The sequence below is a fragment of the Chiroxiphia lanceolata genome, chromosome Z, assembly GCF_009829145.1.
Source record: "Chiroxiphia lanceolata isolate bChiLan1 chromosome Z, bChiLan1.pri, whole genome shotgun sequence".
Taxonomy (NCBI): domain Eukaryota; kingdom Metazoa; phylum Chordata; class Aves; order Passeriformes; family Pipridae; genus Chiroxiphia; species Chiroxiphia lanceolata.
The window spans coordinates 53,010,535-53,036,807 of NC_045671.1; the positions used below are offsets into that span (position 1 = coordinate 53,010,535).

Sequence of the window (26,273 nt, forward strand, 5' to 3'; positions counted from 1 at the left end):
CAATGGAAGCAGAGACTCTAAATGAGAGATGTTAAATGGCTTATTTTGCGTTTTCAGAGCAGTGTTTCCAGTATTGCAGCATGGTTATTTGCACCTGGACTAGTCCACCATCCTAGCAAGACCTCGCAATTAACAACTATAATGGCAAGTATGGCTACAAGTGCCTGGGGGGTAAGTGGGAAAGACAGCAACATCCTCTTCCCTGAAGACCTCTCTAGCATGACACAAATAGAACAAATATTACTGGACCCTTGGAAGAAATATTCACACCTAAAACTAATGCGGGCTTTGACACTGACAACAAATAGCAGTAACTGTTGGATTTTTTCTCAATTTCCCACTCATTCAGATGAAAGCATTCAGACAATGGAGCTTCCAATACTAGGTGTATCTTCCAATGCTTTTCCTCTAACTGGAGTGATGCTCTTTTTGGACAGAAAAGCAGCCCAAACCCATAGATTGACAAATTTTGTCAGCAGAAATAGCAATCACTGGGGACTTTTGTTTCAAAGATTTCTAAAAGGACCAGAAGCAGCCCCTCAATGGAAAATGGGGTCATCTAATTGCAACCAAGGAATAATGGTGGGAGATTATCCTAAATGTTGTTCATATTCAGATGTAACTGGAACAAGTATTTTGAATATACGTTGGTAGCCTGTTCCAGATAACATGGGATACTACTGGCTTTGCAGAAATAAGGCTAGAAAAGCTCCACCCCCTGGATGGCAAGGAATATGCACCATTGGAACTGCAGTACCAAAACCAGATGACACTGATGAATTGGAATTCTCCAGAGGACATCTAGGATCTTTCATAGCAAGACACAAGTGAAATTTAAATCCCTTAATTGAGAGGTCCTTTGGATTCCACAAGTTTGCGAGAGGACTTCTACCATGGTTAGGAGAATTGGAGAAAGCTATAGGGAACATATCCAGAGTAACTGAACAAATAGAAAACTGAAAAAACAATGCAAGTAGTGCTTTGCAACAAGAATTTATCAGCCTTTCAAAAGTAGTCAAACAAAACTGAATGGCTCTAGATCTGATTCTGGCTTCCAAAGGAGGTGCGGGCACAGTCATTAACACCAGTTGCTGTGTATACACGGATCAGACCTTAAGAATTCAGACTGATCTAGAAAAACTAGAATTTTTCATGACATATACCAAAATCAAGGGGAAGATGTGTTTAATTGGTTAACATCATTGTGGGGATCCCAAATTTAAGTGTAATTGCAAGAAAACTGATTGGCATAATCATTATAGTTTTGATATTAATTTTTGGACTATGGATTTTATCCCAAATTTGCAAAATAGGATGTAACAGAACATGTAGATTCAATGAAAACTATTTCATCTAAAGCTGAAACAGGGTCTCAAAAGGATAGCTGGCCACTCTACATAATAGAATTTTTTTATAAATTTAAGTTTGTTCATACAGTGTTAAGTATCGTAAGTAGTTTTGTTGAGATACCAGATAATTTCAATAAGTTTAAATTAGTCCTAAAAAAGACTAAATTACATGTTTTAAAGCGTTAAATAGTCTAATAAATGTTATTAGTATTATTAATAGGTTTACGGTTTAATAGTGATTATTGCATTTTAATGTTTTAACTTTTGCTAGTTACCCAATGGAACTAAAAAAAAGTGGAAGTAATCTTTAAAAAACAAATAAAATCACTTCCAAAGGGGGGGAATTGTTGGAAATTATGTAATTTTTCTAATACTTGGTTTTAATATATAGTTTTAGCAGAGAATGATTTAATTAATCTTATAATTAGTAACCTTTTATTTAAACCTTTTAATTAGTTATTTTAATTAGTCATAAGCTGTGTTAGGCCTTAAGTCTCTTTTAGCCAGCATATAGCAAAAATTGTTATGCCTTGCTTTCTAACACTAAAAAGACAGTGTTAGAGGGTTCTATTACTCCCATCGATTTCAGAGGTATTTGGCAACACTACCAGCATGTCTAAAAAACCCCAACTAAAGCTACACCTATAGCATAAGGTAACCACACATTGAAATCCTTAAGACAAGTTTTAAAATATTCCACTAAAAAGAGTGAACACCAGCTACAGGAACCCCAATATCATGAAGTACCATTTTGAAAAACAGCCCACTGAGCTGTCACTTGAGGAAGAGATGTTATTATACTTCATACATCAAGAAGAAAGAAATCACATCTTAGAAAAACACTGAGTTCCAAGTACATTTATTATGGCTAATTAATTGATTTTACTAAAGCTGTTTAGCTATTGCACAGTCAAATGTATTTTTCTATCACTGCTGTTCACTCACAGTTTTAACTTTCAACATGGAAAAGAAAACCATAAGCAAGTTCATTCTGAAGAGAGAAGAGTGACTGTCCCATGGAAGTTCTGCATAGTTGAGACACTCATCACTGTGCAATTAAAATTCTAGTTTTAATTTTTTTTTAAGAAAACCTAACTTTCCCCTGGGGAACAATTGGGTTTCAGCCTGTTGGGAAAAATTTCAAAAAGAAAAACAAAGAAACTATCTTCTTCTGATAGAATGGCTGGAGTTGGAAGGGACCTTTAGAGACCATCTAGTCCAAAACCCTGTTATGGGCAGGGACATCTTCCACTACATCAGGTTGCCAAAAGCCCTGTCCAACCTGGCCTTGAACACTAGCATTCAGCAAGGGTCAACCCACCACACAAAAAGAGAAACCCTTAATCAAAGGAAACACTGTTTCTTCTAGCCTAAAATCTCCGGATTGAAATTATGATCTTCCTTAAACCATTTAAAGCATGACCATTTGTTTTTCAAGACAGCCAACTTCTGCAAAACCAGAGGTTTCACCTCTACTGGGACAAGGACAGAAGCCTCTGATTTGCCTTGCCTGAAAAACTGAGCTCACTGTTATTGTTATACACTATACCTTCCAGTTTAATAGAAAATAATCTTTTTGCTATATACTTGCAACTGACAAACATGTGAGGTGCCCTTGTCAATTTAACAGTGCAGTCAACAATCTCTCTCTCCAGCAAAACATGCAATTTTTTCTTCATTCCACAGGGATGATGATTTATTATTTCAGACTGAAATAAAAGCTGAAACTTAAAATGTAAAATAAAAATGCTAGGTAAAGGAAATATATAAGCTGTGGAATAGCGGATAGGGTTAAAAGTTAAAGGAGAATAAGAATTACAGAGGAGACCCAGCTGCTGCTTCCCAGATGGAAAAGGGTCATGATGCCCTATGGAGGTTCCCTCAACACTGACAAGCACTTCTTAAGGGGGATACAACAGAGAGGAGAGTTACGTGAAGGTGCTGCGGCATCCCTCCACAAACATCCTGCAGGAAGGGGAACATGGTGACACTTTGTAGTTCAAAGACTGTGCCATATCTGTCCACCAAGAAAGAGAGATGCCAAAGATGACTACCCAATTAAGCACTTATGACTAGAGTCACTCAAACGCCACTTAAACCTGAAGAAATAATATAAAAGTAAGTTGAAAATGTGGAAGAGTCTGCTGGGATTGGCTTATGGGCCAAAAAGAATAGTCTCTAGTGTTATTACTAGAATTTTCAAACGAATTTTGATTATTCTTACCATTTTTGGAACTACTGAAAATGGAATCACAGCTACAGTTTCACAGTTTGAGAGAAAAAGAATCCAAATGATGCCTCTAAACTATGACAATTTACAAGAAAGAACAAGTACAAAACCATGTGATGTGTGCTTTGGACAAGGTGTATTGGTTGACCAGCAGGCAAACAGTGTGACCCCCATGCCAATAAGCCCTAACAGACTGGAATAATGGCAACACAATAGTAAACTCCACCATGCATCATAGAAGTATCTACTGCTACTCTTACTGGAATAGCAGGAAACTTTCTGGCCTCCCCAAGAATTTGTGCTTGTATATAATAGACTGCCCTCACTAAACCCCAGCTCTTCCTTCATTCTCAATCTCATGCCACATAGCTTACACCAAAGCATCCACATCATGCCACTGCTGTGAGAAGTGGGGCTCTTTTGAGGATGAAATGAAGTTCCTAACACTTTCTCATGTGTCTCTAACTGTATTTTGTGCATATCTATATGTTGAGACTAAGATCACTCTGGGATGGATTGTGCCTATGATTCACTTTCCTGTTTAGGACACAAAAATGAACAACTATATAGATATATGTGTATATATATGCTTTATATCATTTCAGAATAAATATATCAAGTCCTTTTCATAAATTTAAGCTTCTGTGCAGTCCAGATAGGGCCATAATACAGAGAAACAGAGCAGTTTCCTTTTCCAGGGTTAAAGCCAAATTCTGAGCACAGTCAATGCTTGAATCATTTTTAGTCACAGAATAACTGTCTCTGAATTTTTAGTCACAAAACCTCACAGAGAACAGCACAGAGTCTTAACAGCTGAGCTGTTCTTGGCCAGAAGGTTCATTTCCCATGACTGCCATCTTCTGCATTATAACTTAGCTTACATGACCATACTTGTTCACCAAATCCTGTATGATAAGAAACTAACAGTATCAATGACAAACAGCAATCAGAAAAGGATTAATTACAGTAGAAGAACTAACTCTCACGTTGGCAAAACTCTCACATCATTACATTGAAAGCTACCAAGGATATCACTGTACGAAGTCACCTAAAAATCAATACAGAAGGCAAGCACCATTAGAAGACAAGATACAGTATTCTGATTAAAAATTATCTATTTTCATACTCCTGATATGAAGATGAGTTAATACTTTAAAACTTATTTTCATAACAATGAAAAAATAACTACCCTGGTAAACACTTTTCCTTGTTTTATTTCCTAAACATTTTTCAAGGATATCAATGGAGAAGTCAGTCCAAAAAGACTGCAGAAGCTGGGACTAATGGATTCTTTTATTTTACAAATGTCTTCCTGAACATAAGCAAAAGGGAAAGGACACCTCGCAGTTAGAAATGCTGTTAATGAAAGTGTAGCCAGTATGAAGTTTAACTAGGTTACAGACCGAGATCTTTACTTTGTACGGTTTGGTGGATCTGTAAATGACACATGAAATGACACATACACAGTTCAAAATACTACTTTAGGTAGGTAAGACCGGAATGATTCTGCCCTAAAAACTGATCTTAATTTCTCTGTATTGATGTGCTAATCCAAAAGTATTCTCTACCTGTACTCAACAAGAGTGGCAAGGCTGTCACTACAGCAGGGAAGTTTTACAAACAAATTTGAATAGCAAATTTACTCTTCCACATATTGGATCATGAGTTTAGCTGAATGGGTACACAAGAGCTATGATGTCTTAAAAGAGAGGGAAAAAAAACTGGGAAAAGCATTTTTAGAGAGCTGGACTCCTCTAAGGATTAAGTTAGATCATAGACTCATAGAGTTGGAAGGGATCTTAAAGATCACTTCGTTCCAACCGCTCTGCCATGGGCAGGAACATCACACTGCTCAATGTGGTGCATCATTTCTTATTGACAGTTTATGTTACACTGTATTATCAAGTTTCATTAGAATCCCCTCTTATTCTTCTAAATTGACCTGTAACCAAAATACAAAGAAATGCCCCAAAGATCACCTCTGAACAGCTATTTATAAGCGTTTACCAGAGAGTTTCTCTAGTTTCTATTTTTAATTGTAAAACTCAACCCATTAAATGGCCTTTTCTAGAAAACATGAGAAATGTATTAACAGCACTTCTCACAAGAAATTAAAGATTATTTTATTGGGTTTTTTCTATTTCATTTTTATAGGATTCTAATATATTTTACACACTATTTTACACACTGTTTCATAACTGTTACAGCTGCGGAAATTCTGGTCCACTCACACTGATGGAGATTTTCCTATCTACTTCAATCAGATCAGAAATGAATTAAGTAATCATAAAATCTAGAGTGCACCTAAAATACATAGGAAGTCTGCTGTTTAATATGTGTTGTGATTTCTGATACTACAACAAACCTATTTAGCCCACAGTCCATCTCCACGCAACCACTGTCTTTGCTGCATATGAACTTTCCTAGAGTACTGCAAACGGACAGTTTCAATTTTGAGTACCTAAAAGCAACTAATCACAAAATGCTTGAAAAATCTAGAAAGTTATTTTCGCATTTCATAACTATTTTTTCTGCTACTGCGGGACACTGGGTTATTATATTAATTATTGGCTCAGAGCAACTCAAGTGTTGAGGGGACTGGGGATAGGAAGAAGGGATTGGATTTCACAAAGGTGAGGTAATGCCCTATTCCATACCCTAGCCTCTGCAAATATCACTGGGCAACCCTGGAGAAGCTGTCAGTCAAAAACAGCCTGGGAGCACTGCCCATATCACACCAGAAGTCCTGCCTGGGGATGGGGAGTATGGCCGCAAGGGAGGTCAAAGCAAATCAAAACAGCAACATGTGCTGTCCATGCTTGTACAAACCCTGCCACCTGGACACACAGAAGCTGGACTTGCACAGGACTCCAGTGGTAGCTATAATTTTCTCTTTTTCTCTTTCTTTGTTTAGTTCTTCTTCGTCTCCTAATCTCCTTTCTTAATATTTTGGGTAGCTTGAGACCAGATGGGTTGGATTTTGCTAAATTGTATGGGTTAGCATGTGCTAAGTCAATGTTTTGTGGAATGCTTTATTTTGGTTGAATGTTACCCTTTAAAATTTTGCTAAGTACTCTTTTTTTCCTAAAGTTTACCAGTAAAAGTACCCCATGAGAAAATGTGTGTAGCCTTTCTCCTCTGTGCTCTCTCTTAAGGTGTTAAAAGAACCAAAAGCTCTTCAAATACATCCAGAGGGCAGATATTGTTGGAGCCTTGTGTAATTTTTAAAGTAAAACCCCTTCAGTGAGCTCGTACCTTGGGTACTGGGGTCTTACAGATAACCATTCAGTCATATCAATAAATATTTCTGCATAGGCTCCATAAGTCCCATAAACAAATCTCAGTCTGGGGAATTAATATTTTTGGGGGGGGGTTAATTAAAATTTTCACTAAATTAAATAGCCTTCAACTTTCATTGTAAAATGTCCAGGATTAGCTGCTAAGCTATATTCTCAAATTAGTTACTATTCCCACAATTTACTTAAGACAGTCCATCTTCCTAGGGGAATAAACCTAAAGGCTTAGGAAAGGGCATTTAGCCATATTCTTAGAAGGCTGCCATGCAATTTCCTCAAATGTTTTCTTTTTCTTGGGGTGGAAATATGAGGAGAGAAAACAAGAGCCACAGTGTGTTAACAGAAATGCAACAGTCCATCAGATGCTTACAGAAATACAAGGGTGAACAAGAGATCAATTATTAAGGTTCAAATGATGGCCTGATGTTTTTTCCAGCTTCCCAGGCAAAGGGGAGAAGCTGTTCCCTCTGAAGTTTTCAAGGGGACAGTAAAGTCCCTAACAGGTAACTGCTTCCTAAAGTGCATAATTCCTTGCAATGATAGAAACAGAAAGCCAGATTAGAAGAAAAATGCTGTATGTAGACCAAGTAGGAGCCTTTTGCTGGATGGAGTGAGGGACCTGGCAGTGAGAGCAGGCCAAGTTGAGAGCAGAAAGAACCAAATCAACAGAGCCCATCTTTAAGTGGACTTTGACACCCTGTGCAAGGACCAACAAAACTGTGGCAGTACATTGAGAAGAGTGCACAACACCTTATGTCACTACTCCTCTCTGCTCTTCCATCCATGCTTTCTACATCACAAAAGGATACTACATCCCATCACCATCATGACTAGTATGAGTCACAGCCACCAGGACTCTGGTGTGAGATCCGGCTACCTTTTGGGGAGTAGAAAAATATCACTGGCCTCCACAGCTGCCAAGCAGCAGGACGCCAGTCTGCAAGATAAAGAGCAATCACTGCACTGCTGCAGAGAGCAAAACAATGGCAGCAAGGCTAAGACAAAGTAGAAAAGAAATGGAGAAGTATTTTCCCAGTCTAGTTTTCACACTGAGCAATGCTGAACTGTACCTGTTGATAATCAGAATTAAATCTGGAGCCACAATTCTCTTTATCCAAGGCTAACTGCTCTCTTAAGAAAAAAAAAAAAAAGACTGAAGACTGTTCATGAACCTTGGTCATCTTTACTCAAGTGCAGACATAAACCACTGCCTAGCTAACAAGTATGTACCTTTACATAAAACATCCTATAAAAATTTTTGCATTCTATGAATGCAGTCAAATTTATCTACATATATTTACATGAATTCCAGAGTAAATAGTACACCAAGCTGCCATTTCTTTCAGTATCTTATCCTCTGTGATAAGGAAATTGAGCTTTTAAAAATTAGTTCTTTCAGACATTCACATCCCCAGGACTTCTTAAAAATTAAGTGTATTTTTACCTCATATAAAACCCTTCTGAAACACCTTTGTATAAGATAACATTCTTGCCCATTCTGATTTAATGTAAATAGAAACCCTTTGATGTTGATCCAAAAACTAATGATATCTGATTTCTTTTGTATTACAGCATTCAAACTATATACTTCTTTAATACATTAAAATAAAAATGTAAAGAGCTAGTTTGATGAATGTTCACAATCAGTGACATGAATACTGGCCCAAAAGGACTTTTAAAAAGAATGTGGTATCTGTCTAGCTGTTACAGTATGAATAGCATTTCTCTGATTATTGCCTTGTGACTACCTGCCAAATTTGGAAGATGGTGTGAGCACTAAGTTATTGATTTATGCCAATAATTTTCTCATCTCACCTCTTCAGGAAAAAGAACAAGAGCATGTTCCTACCCTTCTCAACTGTGCGACAGTAATATTTCACAATAACAAAATTTATTCATAATCCTGGTTACCTAAACCCTAAGAATGAAGTTTTTCAATCTAAAAAGCTACAGTTTATGCACTGTATTTTAAGGAAGGTTAAGGACAGAATTTCAGAATGGTATATCAGTGAAACCCACAGTTCAAACATATATAGTATGCTCTGTAGTTAGGCTATATTGAAAAGTCTTTTCAATAATTTTAAATGCACTGCCTTATAAATAGATTTGCTTTCAACATTGTGTTCTAGCACAAAAATCAGGAGTATATTAAAAGGTTACTTAATCATCACAGACTGTTATCCCATTGGCACCTAATTTTTTAGATCCTGAAAATGCAGATGTATACAGTTACTCACCAGATAAAAAGCAAAGTCTTTGTGAATACTCTTGGACTATTACAGTTCTTCATACTCTCCTGGTTTTGACAGTCATCTCTCTCAGTTATTCTCAATTTAAGCAGCTAGCTTATTACTGTTATAAATATTTCATATCAGAAATGGTAAATTTATCAAATTGAAATGCAAGCCTTTGCACTTGAGCAAAGTGCATCAGAGCACTAAGTGCACTATTTCTGGCACTCCTCTTGCCGTTTTTGGATACAAGTTTCAGTATCAGAGTCAGCCACTTAAGGATCAAGCCCTCAGCTCTTTTACAAAGACAGGTTTTCTAGCCTTAGGAAGCATTACTGAACTGTCTCCTGCAGAGACAGACACAGAGATCTGGCAATGTTTTCCATTTAGAGGTCAAGATCTTAGATGGCAGTCAACAGCTGTTTCCAGGAACTCTTCCTCTAAGATTTCAACCAGAAAGCACACTACTTCTGGTCATCATGAAAATGCCAATAAATGTTTCCCTTGTGCTCAGAACAAGTATTTTCCTATTGCTATTTGAAGATCAGGTCAATATTTATGCACTTTGGAAAAAAAAAAGAAAAAAATAATATAAATTTTAAAGGCAGAAGGCAACAAATTCATTATGGGATTAACCTGTGCTACGTATTTCTCAATTTTTTCTGAAGTGGAGCAAGAAACCAACATTATACATTTCTCAAAAAGGATGAAAGAGAGTGGATCACATGCTCCATTGAAACAAGGAGACACTGTGAGGTAAGCATACTTAAAACACTTGAAGAATATTTTGATGTTTTCTTTGGACCAAAGAGAATCGGAGAAAGCCAACAACTAAGAGGTAATTCCCCTTTTCACCAACTGTGCTATAACATTTCAGTTTGCATCTCAAAATGAGACTCTCCTAAAGCAAAAACAGATTAATCATAAGAGGGAAAGTTCTGTTTGTTTGCTTTAAAAATCCATTTAAGATACTGCAAACGTCTGTAAAGATATGTTACCAAAATGAAGTAGCCACATAAACTCCACATGCAAGAAGTCAGAGACCAGCTACAAATCAAAAGGGACTTTTTAACGCAAAAATTTTAACTCCAGAAAAAGCTCTTAAAAATGTACGTGTTATTACACAAGCACTCTATATGACAAAAAGCAAATGAGAAATCAAAACTGAAAAGGAAACCGGAAAGACATAGGTGATAAAGTTATCTTGTTAACGAACTTACCAGGTCCAACATTACACAGCTTTTCCAAACCTTATACAACAATGTCTCAGAAAAGAAATTTTTAAATCAAACCCAGTGTATAGTTTACTTCAGGATGGGCTTAAATAAAGCATATGTATGCTGGTTTTGGCTGGCAAAGAGTTAATTTCCTCATAGTGGGTAGTATGGGGCTGTGTTTTGGATTTGTGCTGAACACAGTGATGATAATATAGAGATGCTTTTGTTACTGCTGAGCAGTGCTTACACAGAACCAAGGGCTTTTCCTCTTCTTGTGCTCGTACACTGGGGAGGATACTAGGGGTCTATAGGAAATTGGGTGGAGACACAGCCAGGACACCTGACTCCTAACTGACCAAAGAGATATTCCATACTAAAAGGCATTATGCTTAGTATATAAAGTGAGGGGGAAGAAGGAGATAGAGGACATTTGTAGTGATGGCATTTGTCTTCTCAAGTAACTGTTATGCCCTGTTCTCCTGGAGATGGCTTAACACCTGCCTGCCCATGGGAAGCAGTGAATTAATTCCTTGTTCTATTTTTCTTGCATGTGCAGCTTTTGCTTTACCTATTAGACTATACCTCAACTCACAAGTTTTCTTGCTTTTACTTTTCCAATTCTCTCCCTCACCCCTGTGGTGGGGCAGGGAACAAGCAGCTGCATGCTGCTTGGTTGCTGGCTGGGGTTAAACCATGATAATATGTTACAAACAACATCTGAGGTTACTACAGGATTTTGCCAGAAGCTAAAATGTAAGCTGTCTCATCTCATAGCTTAGGTGAAGTTATGATACCACAGCTGCAGGGTACGTGGAAGGAAAGCTTGATCGGACTGACAACAGGATTCCTGTGAAGACAAGGAGCTAAAATGAAGCTTACATTTCCTTCTGTCATACTGCACACAACACAGCATTAATTGTTGAGGAATACATTTCACAGTGTGCAACTGCAGTGTAAGCAGGCCATGAACTGCTGACCCTTGCATAACAAAGGGCACTGGGACCAGACACTCAGAGACACAGCAGAAGCCGATGACCCACAGACTTTTGGACTGTAAGGGTATAAAAGCCCAGGGTTTCCTTGTTTGGGATCCTCCCTCCTTGCAGGTACCCAGCTCAAGCTGTTATTTTGTGATTTACTTATTGCACCAAGATTAAATAACTTTAAAGATCAGTCTGATACTCTGCCATGGGAAATCTAGGGTCAAGCTGGTAAGGAAGCCCGGTCTGACTGTGGGGTGTGTAGCTGTGAAGGGGCCTCGGTCCTAGTTCAGGTGATGCGAGTGTGACTGTCAGACTGGCTACTCAATGGTTGGACAAGGGAAGTTTCCTGAACATAATACTGCCTGTTATAATGAAGAATATTCAGTCCTTTGAGAAGGCAACAGCAAGATGCTGGTCTTCTCATGAAGAATGTTGTGCTCCTCTTTTGTTATGACTGTCAGTGGTGCCATTTATCAGCTAATAGCTATGATTAATGCTGGTATTTCTAGCCACATAAATATAGCTTTAATCTACCCCCTATTCCTCTGAGAATGTTGTGGTATCTCTTTTTATAAATTTGGGGAAGAAAAATTGTGCAGAACATGCATGACATGAGAATTCAGCTTTGAATTCCAAGACTGCAATACGATCAGCAGCAGGTTTCCAAACAAGTTATGTGAAACTGCAGTTCAAAAACTGAAGAACAAAAAGCTAAAACTGAACTGAAATTCAAGTCCAAGTATTATTTTAGAGTGAAATTCACAGTACTTGGAGAAAAGTCAACTGTCAGACTTTAGCAGAGGATCTGAGAAAGATTTTTGCGCTGTTACAGACTTACAGTGTAAGACTCCTTTGAGACAGTCCTGGAATAAATATTCCAAGATGTGTTAATATATATCACATCTGTTTCAGTAGCTCCATTTAGCATTTGAATACACATCGTTACACAGTCCCTTCTGCGGACTGTCCTCTAATCACTTTCTGTGTTGTAATCTCTGCTATAAACACTGCTGTAGCATCCTAGCAGTGCCACAGAAACACTGATACTGGCCCAGAGCAAAGGTCCTGTGAGTTCAGTCCTTTGTCTCTAAGAGGGCTGTAAGCAGATGCTAATGGAAAAATAAGAGGACATGTACATATACGATATCCTTCCAGTGCCCTCCTAGGCATCAAGAATTTGCAGTACAGACCTGAGTGAGATGTGTTTTCTGTGCATTTCAATGTCTTTTGTGGATTTTTCTTCCGTGAACTCACTAAATCTCCTCTGCACCCACATAAACTTCCAGTAAGAAACCAGTTTTACATGCCCAGTTTCTTAGTGAAACACCACCAGATATGTTAATCACCAGTGATATATTAAACAATGTATTAAAAAAAGCTACTATTATAGTTAAAAAGTTTAGACAAAACTGACTACCCAAATCAAGCCTCTTTCTGTGCATTTCCTATTGAGCTGCCATCTGAATCCACTAAGTGCCTGATTAATGTGTGTAAAGTCTCCTCAATTCAAATGCTGCAGGTGCTCCTAAAAACTCACTCCAGGTAGCTCCATAAAGGAAAATAAGTAGAAACACAGTGGATGGCAGCCAGGGTGTTCAGTCATGAGTGAATGGGTCCTAGTTTGATGTCCTAGTACCAAGTGCAATTTCTGTATTTTGCCCTTAAGAAACAAAAGCTCAGTCCTAGAGGCCCAAACCCAGTGGAGACCTTAAACCTTCAGTGCAGGAGGGAGCCCATCCGTAGTTCCCACCTAGTCTAAAGGAAATTCTATACTTCAGTAAAGTGCAATGCGCACACTCCTTCCTGACAAGCTTGCAGTGCCGCCGTAAAACACTCCTTTGGTTGGTTAAGATGGGAGTGCTGAGCTTTTTCAAGGACAAGAAAAAATTCAGAAAGGGAGCAAAAAATAATCCATGCATCTTGCTTTTTTGCTAAGTTTTCAAGTTACAAAACTACTCTGTGATTCCAGAGCCCAACAACCTTCCCCTGTACCTCTTCAAAAGGAGAACCAGTACTTGCTCAGCCTTCTGGAAAGTTATAGGTATATGCCATCCAAAGCAAATTACTGGCTCTGAAACAGGATGGGAGAAGACTGCAACCCTTGATTCTGGGCTCTAGGAATAATAAGTACTGAGAAGATACCACTCTTGCCATGTTGCCTCCCAGTTAGCTTTCAGATGTTTCCTTGCTGCTGAAGCAGCAGCTTTCTGAAATTACCTTTTAAAGCACTTGCCATTTTATACAGCACCTGGTATTTCCACCTCAGGAATCAGATCTCCTATTCTTTATTTAGTCTAGACCTAAACTCTTGTATTGTGGGAGAAAAAAGTACATATGTCTTCCTTGCATATGAATAATCATGTTTACATTCAAATTTTTATCCATTTATAAATAATATGAATAATGGATGTGACTTAATTTCAACACACCATTCAAAAACTGGGGAAATCTCTCTAGCTCATGCAACAGAAACATTTGAGTGTCTGTGTTTAACGAATTTCAAGCAAAGCTTGACAGAATACCAATATATCTAGAGGAAGAAAAGTTATTCTTGCAACGGTGAATGTATCAAAATTTCAGCTTCATGACATAAGTATCAGTGGAGTAATTTCCTATTCATGTAAACAGCTGTCTAGGTTTTTACTACCATATCTGAGATCTGAAAGCAGTCATATAACTTTATCAGGTAAGCATGGAAAGGTCCTGTGCAATACTACTTATTTTAAATATTTATTATGGCTTATTCTTTCTCACAGGAAATGTATTACAGGTAATCCAAATATGCTGTTAATCAGATTTATCATGCTTATATCGCTGTTCAGAAAGGGGATTACTGACTTACCTATTATTAAATATGAGCTGCAGTTGTATGGACAACTGAGTTATATGCAACAAAGACACCTCTTAGGAATCCTTTCTAAATCTGAATTATGTGTGGTACATGTCTGAGAGCAGACTGAAAAATGCTAATATGAGATTGGCAGAGTGACAAAGAGGCAAAGCCTGGACACATCCAATACAGGGGTTTTACTGTTTTTGTCTTTAAACACAGCTCCAGTGTTTATCAATTAAGTAGTCAAGAATAAAATAAACACCAAGACAGCACATGTGCAAGCAAGACAGCACAAAGCTACATGGTTAAAATAAATCTACTGACCTTTTCTTAGTTTGAAATATTCAAAAAAGAAGAGGAAAATTGTCTAGCACAATTATTAAACCAATATTAGTTAAATCTTATTACTCCACCTGTGTGGGGTTAACTGGCCCTAGCTCCTTTCACTTCATGCTCTTGAGTCGAAGAACTACAAAGTTTGAAGCTGAGTTGAACTAACACACTTATAACTCAAACCTTAATTGTAATTTTAATATCCTCATATAAATTTACATAATGAACATGTAGCTTCCCAATCATTATGGCAGTGATTAACAGCACACTTACCTCCACGGTCCCGGGCAGCTAGATTTTGTCCTCTTCTTAGAGTAACATCCAACTGGTACATTCCAGGGTCCCCAGAGGGAAAATCTGCATTACTTATTCCAACCAAATTTGTTCTCTGCAGAGGGTGGAAATAAAAACACGACAGCTGATGTTACTAAAAGTTTCATGTAAGGTATGTATTATGTATCACCATCCTACTGAACTAAGACAAGGCCACATCCCATTCCCCCACCTCAGAGCTAATATCCAACATCAAGGAATCTGCCCATCTCATCAGTATGACAATTCCTGAGATTCACCTTTTTTTTTTAACAAAATCAACAAACAACACCAGAAAAATAAACTGGTTGACAATTGATAGTTAAATATGTTATTTTAAAAATGTGGTTGAAAAAATAATTCTTTGATATACAGGAGGTGACACTAAGGTCTTTAAAGTCCCTTCCAACCCAAATCATTTGATGATTCTACGAACCACCACTTTCAATTACATTCACATACAGTCCTGGCCCACTAAAGCAAAATAGGTAAGAAAAAAAAGCTAGACCTTACAGTACTATTTGGACTACTCATCACCGGTACCCTCAAATCCTGTGTTTATCCAACAGTGATAATCTATGCACTGAATATACATGAATTAAGATTTTGTCAGCTACTGCAGTATTTTGGGGTTTTTCCACAAAGTCCTGGGGGAAGCTGTGAGGGGAAAATGATCATAAAAGACATTAAATGCAGCTGTAGCTCTGCATGCCAGGACAACCACTCTTAGATTAGTTATTTGTATAAAATATATCAGTAAAAAAAACCCCAACCAAACCAATAAAGGAAGTCAGAATGCAAGGAACTCTCCGGACCTCCAGACTGCATGAACAGTAACCACATTTCTGTCCCACAGACAAAGTAGAGAAACTGTATTTCTTAGTACACATAAGCTTTTGCAAAATAGTTTTTAACACATCTCTCTGTAAGTAGAATCTAATTACAGTGTGTGCTTGGAACACTACATTTTATTTTAAGACTAGAACAACTATATCGATTATACATTCACAGTACATACAGAAGCTTTATCTTTTCCAATGAACATCATACACACATGCTCAAGCCAGGAGCTAAATCTTTTAAAAGCAGTGCTATTAATATTTTATTATGTGATAACGGGTTCTCTGTAAGGGAAAAAAAAAAAGCAGCATGATAGAAATATCACAGAGACCACATGGGTACCAAGTGCTATACTATTTCAAAAAGAAACAAGTTTTGTCTTCTTTCTTCCTACTAAACCCTTTTTTCTTATTAAGGTAATAATGAAACTACAGTACAAAGGCAGGCACAAAATAAAGGCATTTCAACAGATGGCTTATTCTCATTATTCCAGAGTCATAACTCTGAGCCCTAACATATTTAACCTTTGCTGCCACACATACAGTGCTGGCCAAATCGCACACCAATATGCTCATCGGTTCCACAGCAATGAAATTTTTTCAACACTAGTGCATTTCAAAGAAAATGGTTAGATAAGCTTTGATTTGGTAGAGGGGGGTTGTTCTTGAAATCTAGCAACATTTATCTTTTAATTTTGTTCTTGTAAAGTAACTGATGAGGTATGCCTGAAAATATCAAAAGACCTCATAAGACTCTTGCAGAAGGCAGCAACCAGCTTCTTTTAAATTACTAACTCCTCACTTACCATCTCTTTTATTCACTCTTTTTTTTTTAATGCACTGTCCGCAGGATACAAGACTGACAACAGTGACCCCACTCCTGCAATGCTTAGTATCTAGTCCAGTCAGAAATAAGGAAAAAGCTGCATAATGGCCCCAGCCTCATTCATGACCACAGCATTTATCATGGTATTATGAAACGAAGAAATGTGTTCTGCAGTAACAATAAAACCCAAAACTTTCCTTCCCCTTTCTTGCACTTCTACAAGAATTTGCAGTCACAAAAGAAACATGATGTCTCCCAACATTCATATTCTTCCTTGCCAAGTCCTCCTCTCTCTTCCCCTCTGAGGTAGAACGCAAGCTCTACATTGAACTTCCTCGCTTTAAACATGTTTCCTTTTCCACTTCTCACATCTTTTTCAATGTTTTTCCTTCTTTTTTCTTGCAACTGAGCTCCAGTTTCTTTTTGATATTTATATTAATCAGTTTTTCAGCTGTTCAAGGAGGCTAGAAACACTTAGGTGAGCAATGTAACAAGCCTACAGTATGTAAACAGTTAAACAAAAAGCAGAGATATTAACTATCCCTAAGTATTTAGAAAGTCAAACCAGCATTTCTACATCCCGATAGTACCATTTGAAATACTATTCCATTAAAACTGGAGGTTGCCATAATAAACACAACTTTCAATAAATAATTTTTTCAATCACCTATTTTAATTAACGAGTTCAAAACTTAAAATGGAAACAAAGAACCACTTTTGCACGGCCTGTAGTAATGAACTGAAGTTAGAAATATTCAGACAAGCAACTTGGGAGCATGCATGAAAGCCTACAATCGCCCAAACCATAGAACTGTTTCAAAACCAAATTTTCTGAACTTCTGCACTCAGAATAATTCCACCAGTGTCAAGAAAAAAGCTCTCTGCACTTAGGAAAAGAAAAAAAAAATAATTAAAAAAAAAACCAAAAAACCCCAAACAAACCAAAAAAACAAACAAAAACATAAAAAAACCCCCAAACACAAAAAACATCACAACTAGTAGTTTTTAGCCTCAAGGCTGTTTCTTACTGACTGCTACAGGATGACACCAAATCTGACAAAGAAAGGGCATGCTTTGGCTTTTTGTGTCTAAAATGTGCAGAATATGTTGAAAATACTTTTAATAAATCTTTAGCAAAAATAGTGAGATTCCAGACAAAGACTAGAAAGGCTCAAGTATCCAGTTTCAATTTTAAGATGGAAAAAACATTTTGGCCAATTACAGCTTTATTGTGTCTGCCATCAGAAGAGTAAGACACAACCTCACTGCTCATTTTTCTAGATGGACAGACTGAAGGAAGAGTTAACCCCTTGAATGCAAACCATCCATGACATAAGAACAGTTAGGCAAATGAGTCACATTCACAGATACAATACAGATGTCTTCCACGTTCTCCACATTAGTATTACAGCAGCCTGAGTCAACTGTAAAGCATCATAATTAATTTTTAGTACCAGAAATAGTGCAGCAGCATTTATAGAAAGTAACCAACTACAGCTGCTCCTACAGCAATCTGCATTACTCTGTAGACATAAGAAAGGTATACATAAAGTAAAAATGCATCCTATAAAGTAACTGCAAAAATATCTCCTTGATGTGTAACTAGTGATCCTGAAGTGAGAATACCTCAGAGTCTACAAACGAGATAATGTTGCTCAAAAGCCCTGGGAAAAACATAGCCATGTTTTGCTGAACAAACAGCCCCAACCCAGAAAGAACAGTATGACCTAACCAGCTCCTCCAGCTGACTTGGCTCATTAAGATAGGTATTTTGCTAGTTTCAAGTGTGGTATAGACACACAAAAAAATGCTCATGGCCAGCTGGTATCAACATGCCATTATTTTCCTTTTTCCACCACATGAAAAATGTGTTTAATGTCTGAAGACATGCAAAACACCTTAACCTTGAAGGAACAAAACAACACAAACTATTTGACTTAATAAAGGAGTGATGTAGTCTAGACATAATTGCAACAATTTTGTTATGTCTGACTAGAAGTCTAAGGCCTATTTTTATTTTTAAACAATAACATTCCTTGCCTGCAACCTCTTTGTGGTTCAAAAAAGTCTGCACAAAAACAGTGCAAAACAATCTTGTATCACAGGCACAAAAGAGACTGGTAGATTAAACCACATATCCTCTTCTCAGACCACCCTAGAGCATATTAGCTGCAATATGCCTCTAAAGTATCAAAATATATACTTTCAAAAGCCAGGTAAAGAGATCAGAAGAAGTAGGTGTGCAGGCACCAACTGCTGTGGAGCAAAAAGAAGCTGCAGAAGGGGAAGCCCAGGGATACTGGGAAGCAGGGGTTTTCCTACTGGTAAAATGATTGTTGTGAACCCTGGTCCATCACCCTGAAGGCTGCCTATTGGTCAGGGGGTTTGGATCCCCTGGAGAGGGAAAGCAGGCTTCCGGATAAGGTGTTGCTTGTTGCTGAGCATGATTAGGAAAAGGAAAAGAGGCTGCAGGCAGAGGGCCTGCTTGCTGCCAAGCATGATCATATTAAGAGGCTTTAGGCAGAGCTTTGGGATGTGTATGAGAGAAAGAGAATCTAACTGGAAGAACTGTAGGATGTAGAATCTGGACCCCTAATTAAAACTGAAACCACAGATGATGGTCATGGTCAGCCAACTCCTATCAAAACAATGTCATGCACCGGAACTGAGATACCAAAGTTATTGCCAGATCAGTTAGATGAGGAGATGGGAGACCCCCCATAAGTATTCTCACTTCAAATTTGGAGACTGTTTCTAGACTAACCCAAGCAGAAGCCGTTAGTCAAGCCACAGGCAAAAGCACACAAAGAGTTTTAAAACAGTGGTTCAGTTATTTGCCCAAGCCTAGTTTCATACAATCAAATAATGGCAGCCACTTTACTGATGGCAGGGGGGTACAGGAGTGGACTAGGGGTGAAGGGATTAATCGGTCCTTTCGTGAAAGGGAAGGTAAAGATCCAATTAAGCTGAAGCACCACCCAAGAAAACCAGTTTTAATGGATTTATTCACTATTGGAGCAGTGATTCAAGATGCTTTGGGAACTTATTCATGGGTAGCTACCAATGTCCATGATAAAGAACATTGTATTCACACCGAATGGATAGTGCCTTCTTTTTAATCACTGGGTTTATGTTACGGCATTTTCTCTTTTCCTACAGGAACTATAATGCAGCAATTAAATTAACCTTGTTCTGTAGATCAGTGTTAATGTCAGGAATTTTGACAATGTGTTGTTGTTTGACTAGTTGTTTTACTTATCACTACTTGGTAATATGTCCTTTGTACCCTCTTCCTATTAAATGTGAACTATTGTAATAAGACTCCAAACTTAGCTTAGGAGCTAATACAGGGACTTGTAAGAATATGGAGGTTTGATGGCCAATGCCCTAGTTTGCACAAGAAGAGGATTCTTTCTGTTGCCTATAAATTTGCTTGCTGTGATGTTTCTTACTCGTAACACCTGACCTGGAGACCCACCAAAATTTAGGGTTTAGGAATTCTGTGTATATTTATCACCTCACTTAAGAATGTGAAACTACAAATTTTGTTTGGTCAATGATAGGACAAGGGGTAATAGCTCTAAACTGAAAGAAGGTAAATTTAGATTATATATTAGGATGAAATTCTTCACTGTGAGGGTGGTGAGGCACAGGAACAGGTTCCCCATCCCTGGAAGTGTCCAAGGCCAGGTTGAAGCAACCTGGCAGAAGGTGTCCCTGCCCATGGCAGCAGGGTGGAAAAAAGATAATCCTTCAGGTCCTTCCAACCCAACCCAACCCTCTCTGTGATTCTGTGATTTTATTTGGTCAAATGACTACATAGAAAATCAAATCAGCAACATCCAAGCACAAATGAACAAAAGACTGCTCACCATCTAAAGATGAGTCAGTGATTACTTGACTTGATGAAACATAGTCTTCCTCCTCACCAAAAAAATCACTCACACGAAACATGAGGTGCCTTTATCGACAAAAATCCCAGCACTGCAATACTTTTTTCCCCAGATCCCACTACTCACACCAAATCCGGACCATTCAAAACTAGATTTTTTTGACAGTGATTGTATATCATAGCCTTTGAAAGATGAAACCTCTGGCTTGGTGGAAAGGTATGAATCACCTACCCCACAAGACTTCAAAACATACAAATCTAGACAGATCATTTTTTGGTGCACTTGCTATGGTTTGTCATCAGTTCTCCATTACAGAAATACATTGAATGGAACATACCCTGAACACAACACAAACTCCACATAAAACAAAACTCCATACTGAACTAAAAGTGATCTAATTTGCCATTTTGATAAATCAAGTCTACCACAGACAAAACTGGGGGGAATTCTGCCTTCTTTTATATGGGAAGAGAAAAATATTTCTTTTTTTTTAAACTTTACAGCTTCAGGGCTTACATTATAGCTAACCTCTTAAAATTCCCTAGAAGGAAACACTTGTAATATCAGACATCTAGGATGCATAGCAAGATTAGAGAGAAAAAGGCAAATTCCGACTTAAGATCAATTGTGAGTTCTTAGTCACCTTGCCAAAGACCAGAAATTCATTCAAGAAGTAAAAAAAAAAAAAAAAGAAGAAAGGACTCTTGAATCTATTAATTTGGTAGCACCATATCACAAGACAAATGAGTTAACTCTGAACAACCCATATTGCTGCCATGGTAAATGACACACTGGCAGTTTTAAAACTGCTTTTTTTTAAAACATTGGAAAGTAATTCTCTTTGCAATAATATAGAAACTGATGATAGGTCTTACTGGTATGACTAGTAATTTTCTACATCTGACATGTCAAAAAGAGGGAAAGAACATTTTCCAGCATTTCTTGGGGGAAAAAAAGTGCAATGTTATAACCATGTTTAAGTGTTTGTATTTTTAAATTTTGAAAGTTCAACATAGGTCAGTAGGTTATGAAATACACATGAACTACACTGAAGTAACTGTTTTGACACATTCACTTGAAATCCAGATAGAACCCCTACACTGAAAGTTAAACACTTCACAGCAGAGTCGGTCGGTACAAAATATGCATTTTTTTTAACTATTCAGTGCAAGCACTGCTGCAATTCCTATCCGTATCTATTATCCTCAGTATAATTATTAATGAACACCTTTATATATAAGCAGTAAATTCAGGGGGGGAGAGAAAATAAAGTTTAAATGAGGTCATGGATAAACAGTAACTCAACTGCTGCTACTAGTTCACTTTAAAACATCAAAATATTTCACATAACAATAAATGCAAACTGGTGAATTCTGAAAAATTATGTAGCTCACTTTGAAAACTCTGCAGATCTCTAGTTAATTAAGCAGAAATTACAATTCTGTTGTACCATATCTTGATTTCCATATCAGTAAAATACATACACTGTACTAAAATACTGTAAGTTGACAGACTGGTCAGATGCTGACAGAGCACAGGAAACAGATTAACATATCTCAAGCCGCTGAAAGATAAATCTTTTATTAGAAATCAATACAATGACAAAATAGGGCAACGCAGAACATCCTTTGATAAAATCAGTTGTCTAATTAAACTCTTGGAGAAACAGCTTTGATCAGCTGCAAAGTTTTCTTAAAAAGAAATGAACATTAGCAACAGCTTTTTACTCCTGGTTTCTATTTCTATGTAATTTAACTAGCTCCACAGTCTTCTGACATTTATTTATCTACCCATTCCCTGTGTGTAAATGGCCAGATCCCTAAAAGCAAGCTTTCTGGTGTCGTCTCAAATATTGCCCTCTTAATTTTCAGAATTATGCTGCTCTCAAATCATGGTCCAAATACCTGTGCAAATTAGTCTCTCCAACTCTTCCTATTTTGTATTGGCATTATGACAGGAAAAGGTAAGCAGTTTTCAGATTTCCTAACCACTGCCATCTTTCTCAGCGCAATTAGCTAAAGTAGCAATTAAGATTCTCTTGGGTGATATTACCTGTGTTACTTTTCATTGATGTTTTCAGCCATTTGTCTTTATTTTGTTCTTTTTCCTTCACTTGCTGGATCAATTACTCAATCATGACCTGTGACAAATGTCAATTATAACCAACAAGCCAAAGTTTTTCCTTGTGTAACTTCACTGACTCAAATGGCTCTAAGCCAGACATACATTTATTTGGTATAGGTAGAGAAATGTGCATGGTATGCCAGTTTGTTTTGCACTGGCTCTACATCCTCCTTCATACCAAATTCATAATTCTCTTGTCTTCAGGCTTTCTCACAGCTCAACCTCTGCTCCTTTTACATCATTATTCCCTTTCTCTTTCCCAGCATCTCAGTACAACACCATGCTCCTTGCCTTGAAAGTGCAACCTCTCCTCATACAACCCAGCCCACTAAATTCCCCTTTATTCCGCAGATCCTTCTCATGGAGGAGCTCACCTTCTTACACGAACTGTATTGACCAACAGTTATACATTATTGCAGGAATGGGAGAGACCCTGTACCTGGATATATATCTCTATTTTTTTACTTCATCTAATCTCTCTCTTGCATCAGTCTGTTATATAATCTAGACCACTGTTTTCCAACCTCTGGCTTTGAAGACCCACAAATGCAGGGCTGCAGGATGCTTATTAATGAAACAAATAGTCTGTGTTCACAAAACTAATGACTCTTGATTTACTATGCCGAAGAACCCAAAGATTGAGAAGCAGCCCTAGTTAGCCCTCACTCTTCCCTCTGCGGTAACTCCTGAGCCCTGCCACATCTCCAGTTTACTTACGAAATCACAAAACTGAAAATAGACATTGAGGGAAGGGGTTAAGAACTTGTCCACTCTTTCAACTTAATCGATCAAACTGAACATACTTTAAGAAGTCACAGGATTTGTTGTTACCAGAGCATTATCTTGCAAGAAAACCCACTGGAGAAAAGTGCCCACAAGAGTTCTCACTGTGGCAGCCAGACTGAAGCCTGGATGTCCCTTCAGGAATCCTCTCCGTAAGCCCTCTTCATATTCACTGTTGATTCAAAATAACATATGCCCACACCTATGTTCTCCAATTAAGGCTGTGAAACACCTGTAGGGTCTTTATTACTGTAAATCTTAAGAAACAAGGATATTTCCAGCCTCCTGGTTTTCACTACACTACTATGACAAAGTGCAAGTGGCATAAAACTTTCCAAGCAAAACTATGTCTCACATTCAAGAGAAAGACCATGCTGGCACAGGCATTGTTAGATAAATTCAAGCTCCAGCTGGCAAGAACATGGAAATTATTAGGGACCCTTACCACACTGCCTTGGGGCATGGTAACACACTCAGACACAAGCACTGTGAACCACAACCCCTGGAGGGTTCTTGTCATCTCCTGCCCATGGGACACCCCAGGAGGCTTCCATGGTTCTCCTCTCACTCCCTCAAAGATGCAGCACACATCTGGCAGCTCTCAGTTACATGAAAGTAATTGGATGCCACATGGAGAGTTACAGAAGATTTGGCCAAGGAGACCTGTCACGGTCTTTGGAAGCTGGAAAAAGACGATGTTTAGTTGCATGTGTTCATTTCTTTGTCCTAAAAACCCACATTTACGCTCTGGCTACCCCTTAAAAGGAAACTCAGTTTTCTGCCAATAAATAGCTATGATCACCTACCCAAAAATATTCACAGACAGCTCTGCAAAGTATTCAGTCTTCAGCAAAGAACTAGATCAGTATTCAGTGTGGAAATATAATACATATTGTTTGTGTAAGACTCCACTTTTAAGTGTACACCTCTACTCAAACCCAGGTGTTAATCCTATTCACTATAACAGAAGCTTTATTCAATGCTAAGAAAACTAGATCTTTGCTAGATTGTCCATGCCCAATGCAATAGTGTTATACCACATCTTAATGAGTTCAAAATAAATGTAAATGGTTTGATTATGCCAAAATTACATTTAAAGATAAAATCCACACAGTACGGCAACTTACATTGTAAATCTTCCCATCCACTACCTGTGTGCCTTTTCACTTATGACAACTGTATTATTTCAGCTTAAAAGCACCAAAAAATTGACTTATTGTGGGATTTTATTTCTCCCAACCATGTCCCTTAAAATATCTAACAGGTCTTTTTGTTTACAGATTTGCTAAAAAATTCAACAGATCCAAATGAAGCAGTAGCATCTGCTTGCCCTGTAGTTCAATAAAACTTTAAATACATTTTAAAGGAAGTTGAAATTTTAGGTTGTTTTACGTTTAGGTAATTTAATCTCATTTTTGTGACTCTGTTAGTTTATAGAATTTTTTCACCTTTAGACATGTAAGGTTGCTGGGCAATAAAAATCCAGACAACACAGAAAAGTCTGTGCTAAGTAAAACATGGATTTAAAAATGCAAGTTATTCCAAACTCGTGTTACTGGATGTGCAATCTCAAGTCCTCAGAGAGGTGTAAATGCCATGACTGAGGTAAGGCACCTTACTGCCCTGGGGTGCAGCCTTGACTTCTGAAGTATACTGAACTGTAAGTAAGTATGCAAGACTTGACTCCTGAAGTGCACTGAACTAGAAACTCCAGCTGCTCACAATGGAAGGTACTTGCCCTGTTAACAGATCACTGAAAAGTACCAGGCATACCTGAAGACAGATCAACAATGCATATAGCCACAGTCTCATTTCCACAACTATCCCATGGCTCAGTGAAGCCGCTGAATTAAATCGAGTGAGATTACACCCCTAGAGATGAGAAGAGCAGTGGATGTGCTCATTATGCAATATAAGAACAGCTACTCTATTTCAAATCATCCCTCCAAAGCAAACATGATCAGCAGCTCTGGCAAACTCCACAAACACACGAACAAGCTTTATTTAATATCAAAACCAGAAGGTTTGGTATGCAGGCACAGTCCATATTAATACTAGAAACTGCTTGGAGGAATTGACCGTAATCCTGCTAATTAAAGACAAGTGTTAGAAAGCCTGGGTACCACTTCGATTTGATTTAGCAGTATTCTTTCCAAATGTTGACTGTATCTTGTTCAAAACAAGACCAGTGCCCTCACAACTAAACAGCAACTGACAGGTTTTGTAAATAAACATGTTGTTTCTTTGCTGAACACAACAGCAGAAATTAGAGGACTGGGCAGTCACCGACCATATGAAGTTCAGCAAGGGAAAGTGGCAGATTCTGCACCTGGGTTGGGGCAACCCTGGATGTACAGACAGACTGGGGAATGAGATGCTGGAAAGCAGCTCCGTGGAAAGGGACCTGAAGGTCCTGGTTGATGGCCAGTTGAATATGAGTCAGCAGTGCCCTGGCAGCCAGGAGGGCCAACCCTGTCCTGAGAGGCATCAGGCAAAGCATCACCAGCGAAGCAAGGGATGGGATTGTTCCACTCTGCTCTGCATTGGTGGGGCCTCGCCTTGAATATTGTGGCAGTTTTGGGCACAATATAAGAAGTATATTAAGCTGTTAGAGAGTGTCCAAAGGAGGGCAACAAAGAGGGGGAAGGGCCTTGAGAGGAAGCCCTATGAGGAGCAGCTGAGGTCACTTGATGTGTTCAGCCTGGAAGAGGAGACTGAGGGGAGACCTCATTGCAGCCCACAACTTCCCTGTGAGGGGAAGAGGAGGGGCAGGCACTGATCTCTTCTCTGTGGTGACCAATGACAGGACCTAAGGGAATGGCCTGAAGTTGTGTCAGGGGAGGTTTAGGTTGGATATAAGAAAAAGGTTCTTCACCTCGAGGGTGGTTGGGCACTGGAACAGGCTCCCCAGGGAAGTGGTCACAGCACCAAGCCTGACAGAGTTCAAGAAGCATTTGGATGATACTCTCAGGCATATGGTGTGACTCTTGGGGATGGTCCTGTGCAGTGCTAAGGGTTGGACTT

The 26,273-nt window shown here is 38.3% G+C and overlaps 1 protein-coding gene across 12 annotated transcripts in view; it reads right to left on the reverse strand.

The window, feature by feature from the left end:
• Positions 1 to 26,273, reverse strand: part of MCTP1 (multiple C2 and transmembrane domain containing 1) — a 183,504-nt gene that overhangs the window by 154,524 nt on the left and 2,707 nt on the right. For all 12 annotated transcript variants that reach the window (XR_004354543.1, XM_032675856.1, XM_032675855.1 and 9 more), the window contains exon 2: positions 14,746 to 14,860. Coding sequence is in view for 11 of the 12 variants with exons in the window: in XM_032675856.1 (XP_032531747.1) it covers positions 14,746 to 14,860 (115 nt within the window). In the remaining variant the exon portion in view is untranslated. The remainder of the gene's footprint in view (positions 1 to 14,745; positions 14,861 to 26,273) is intronic.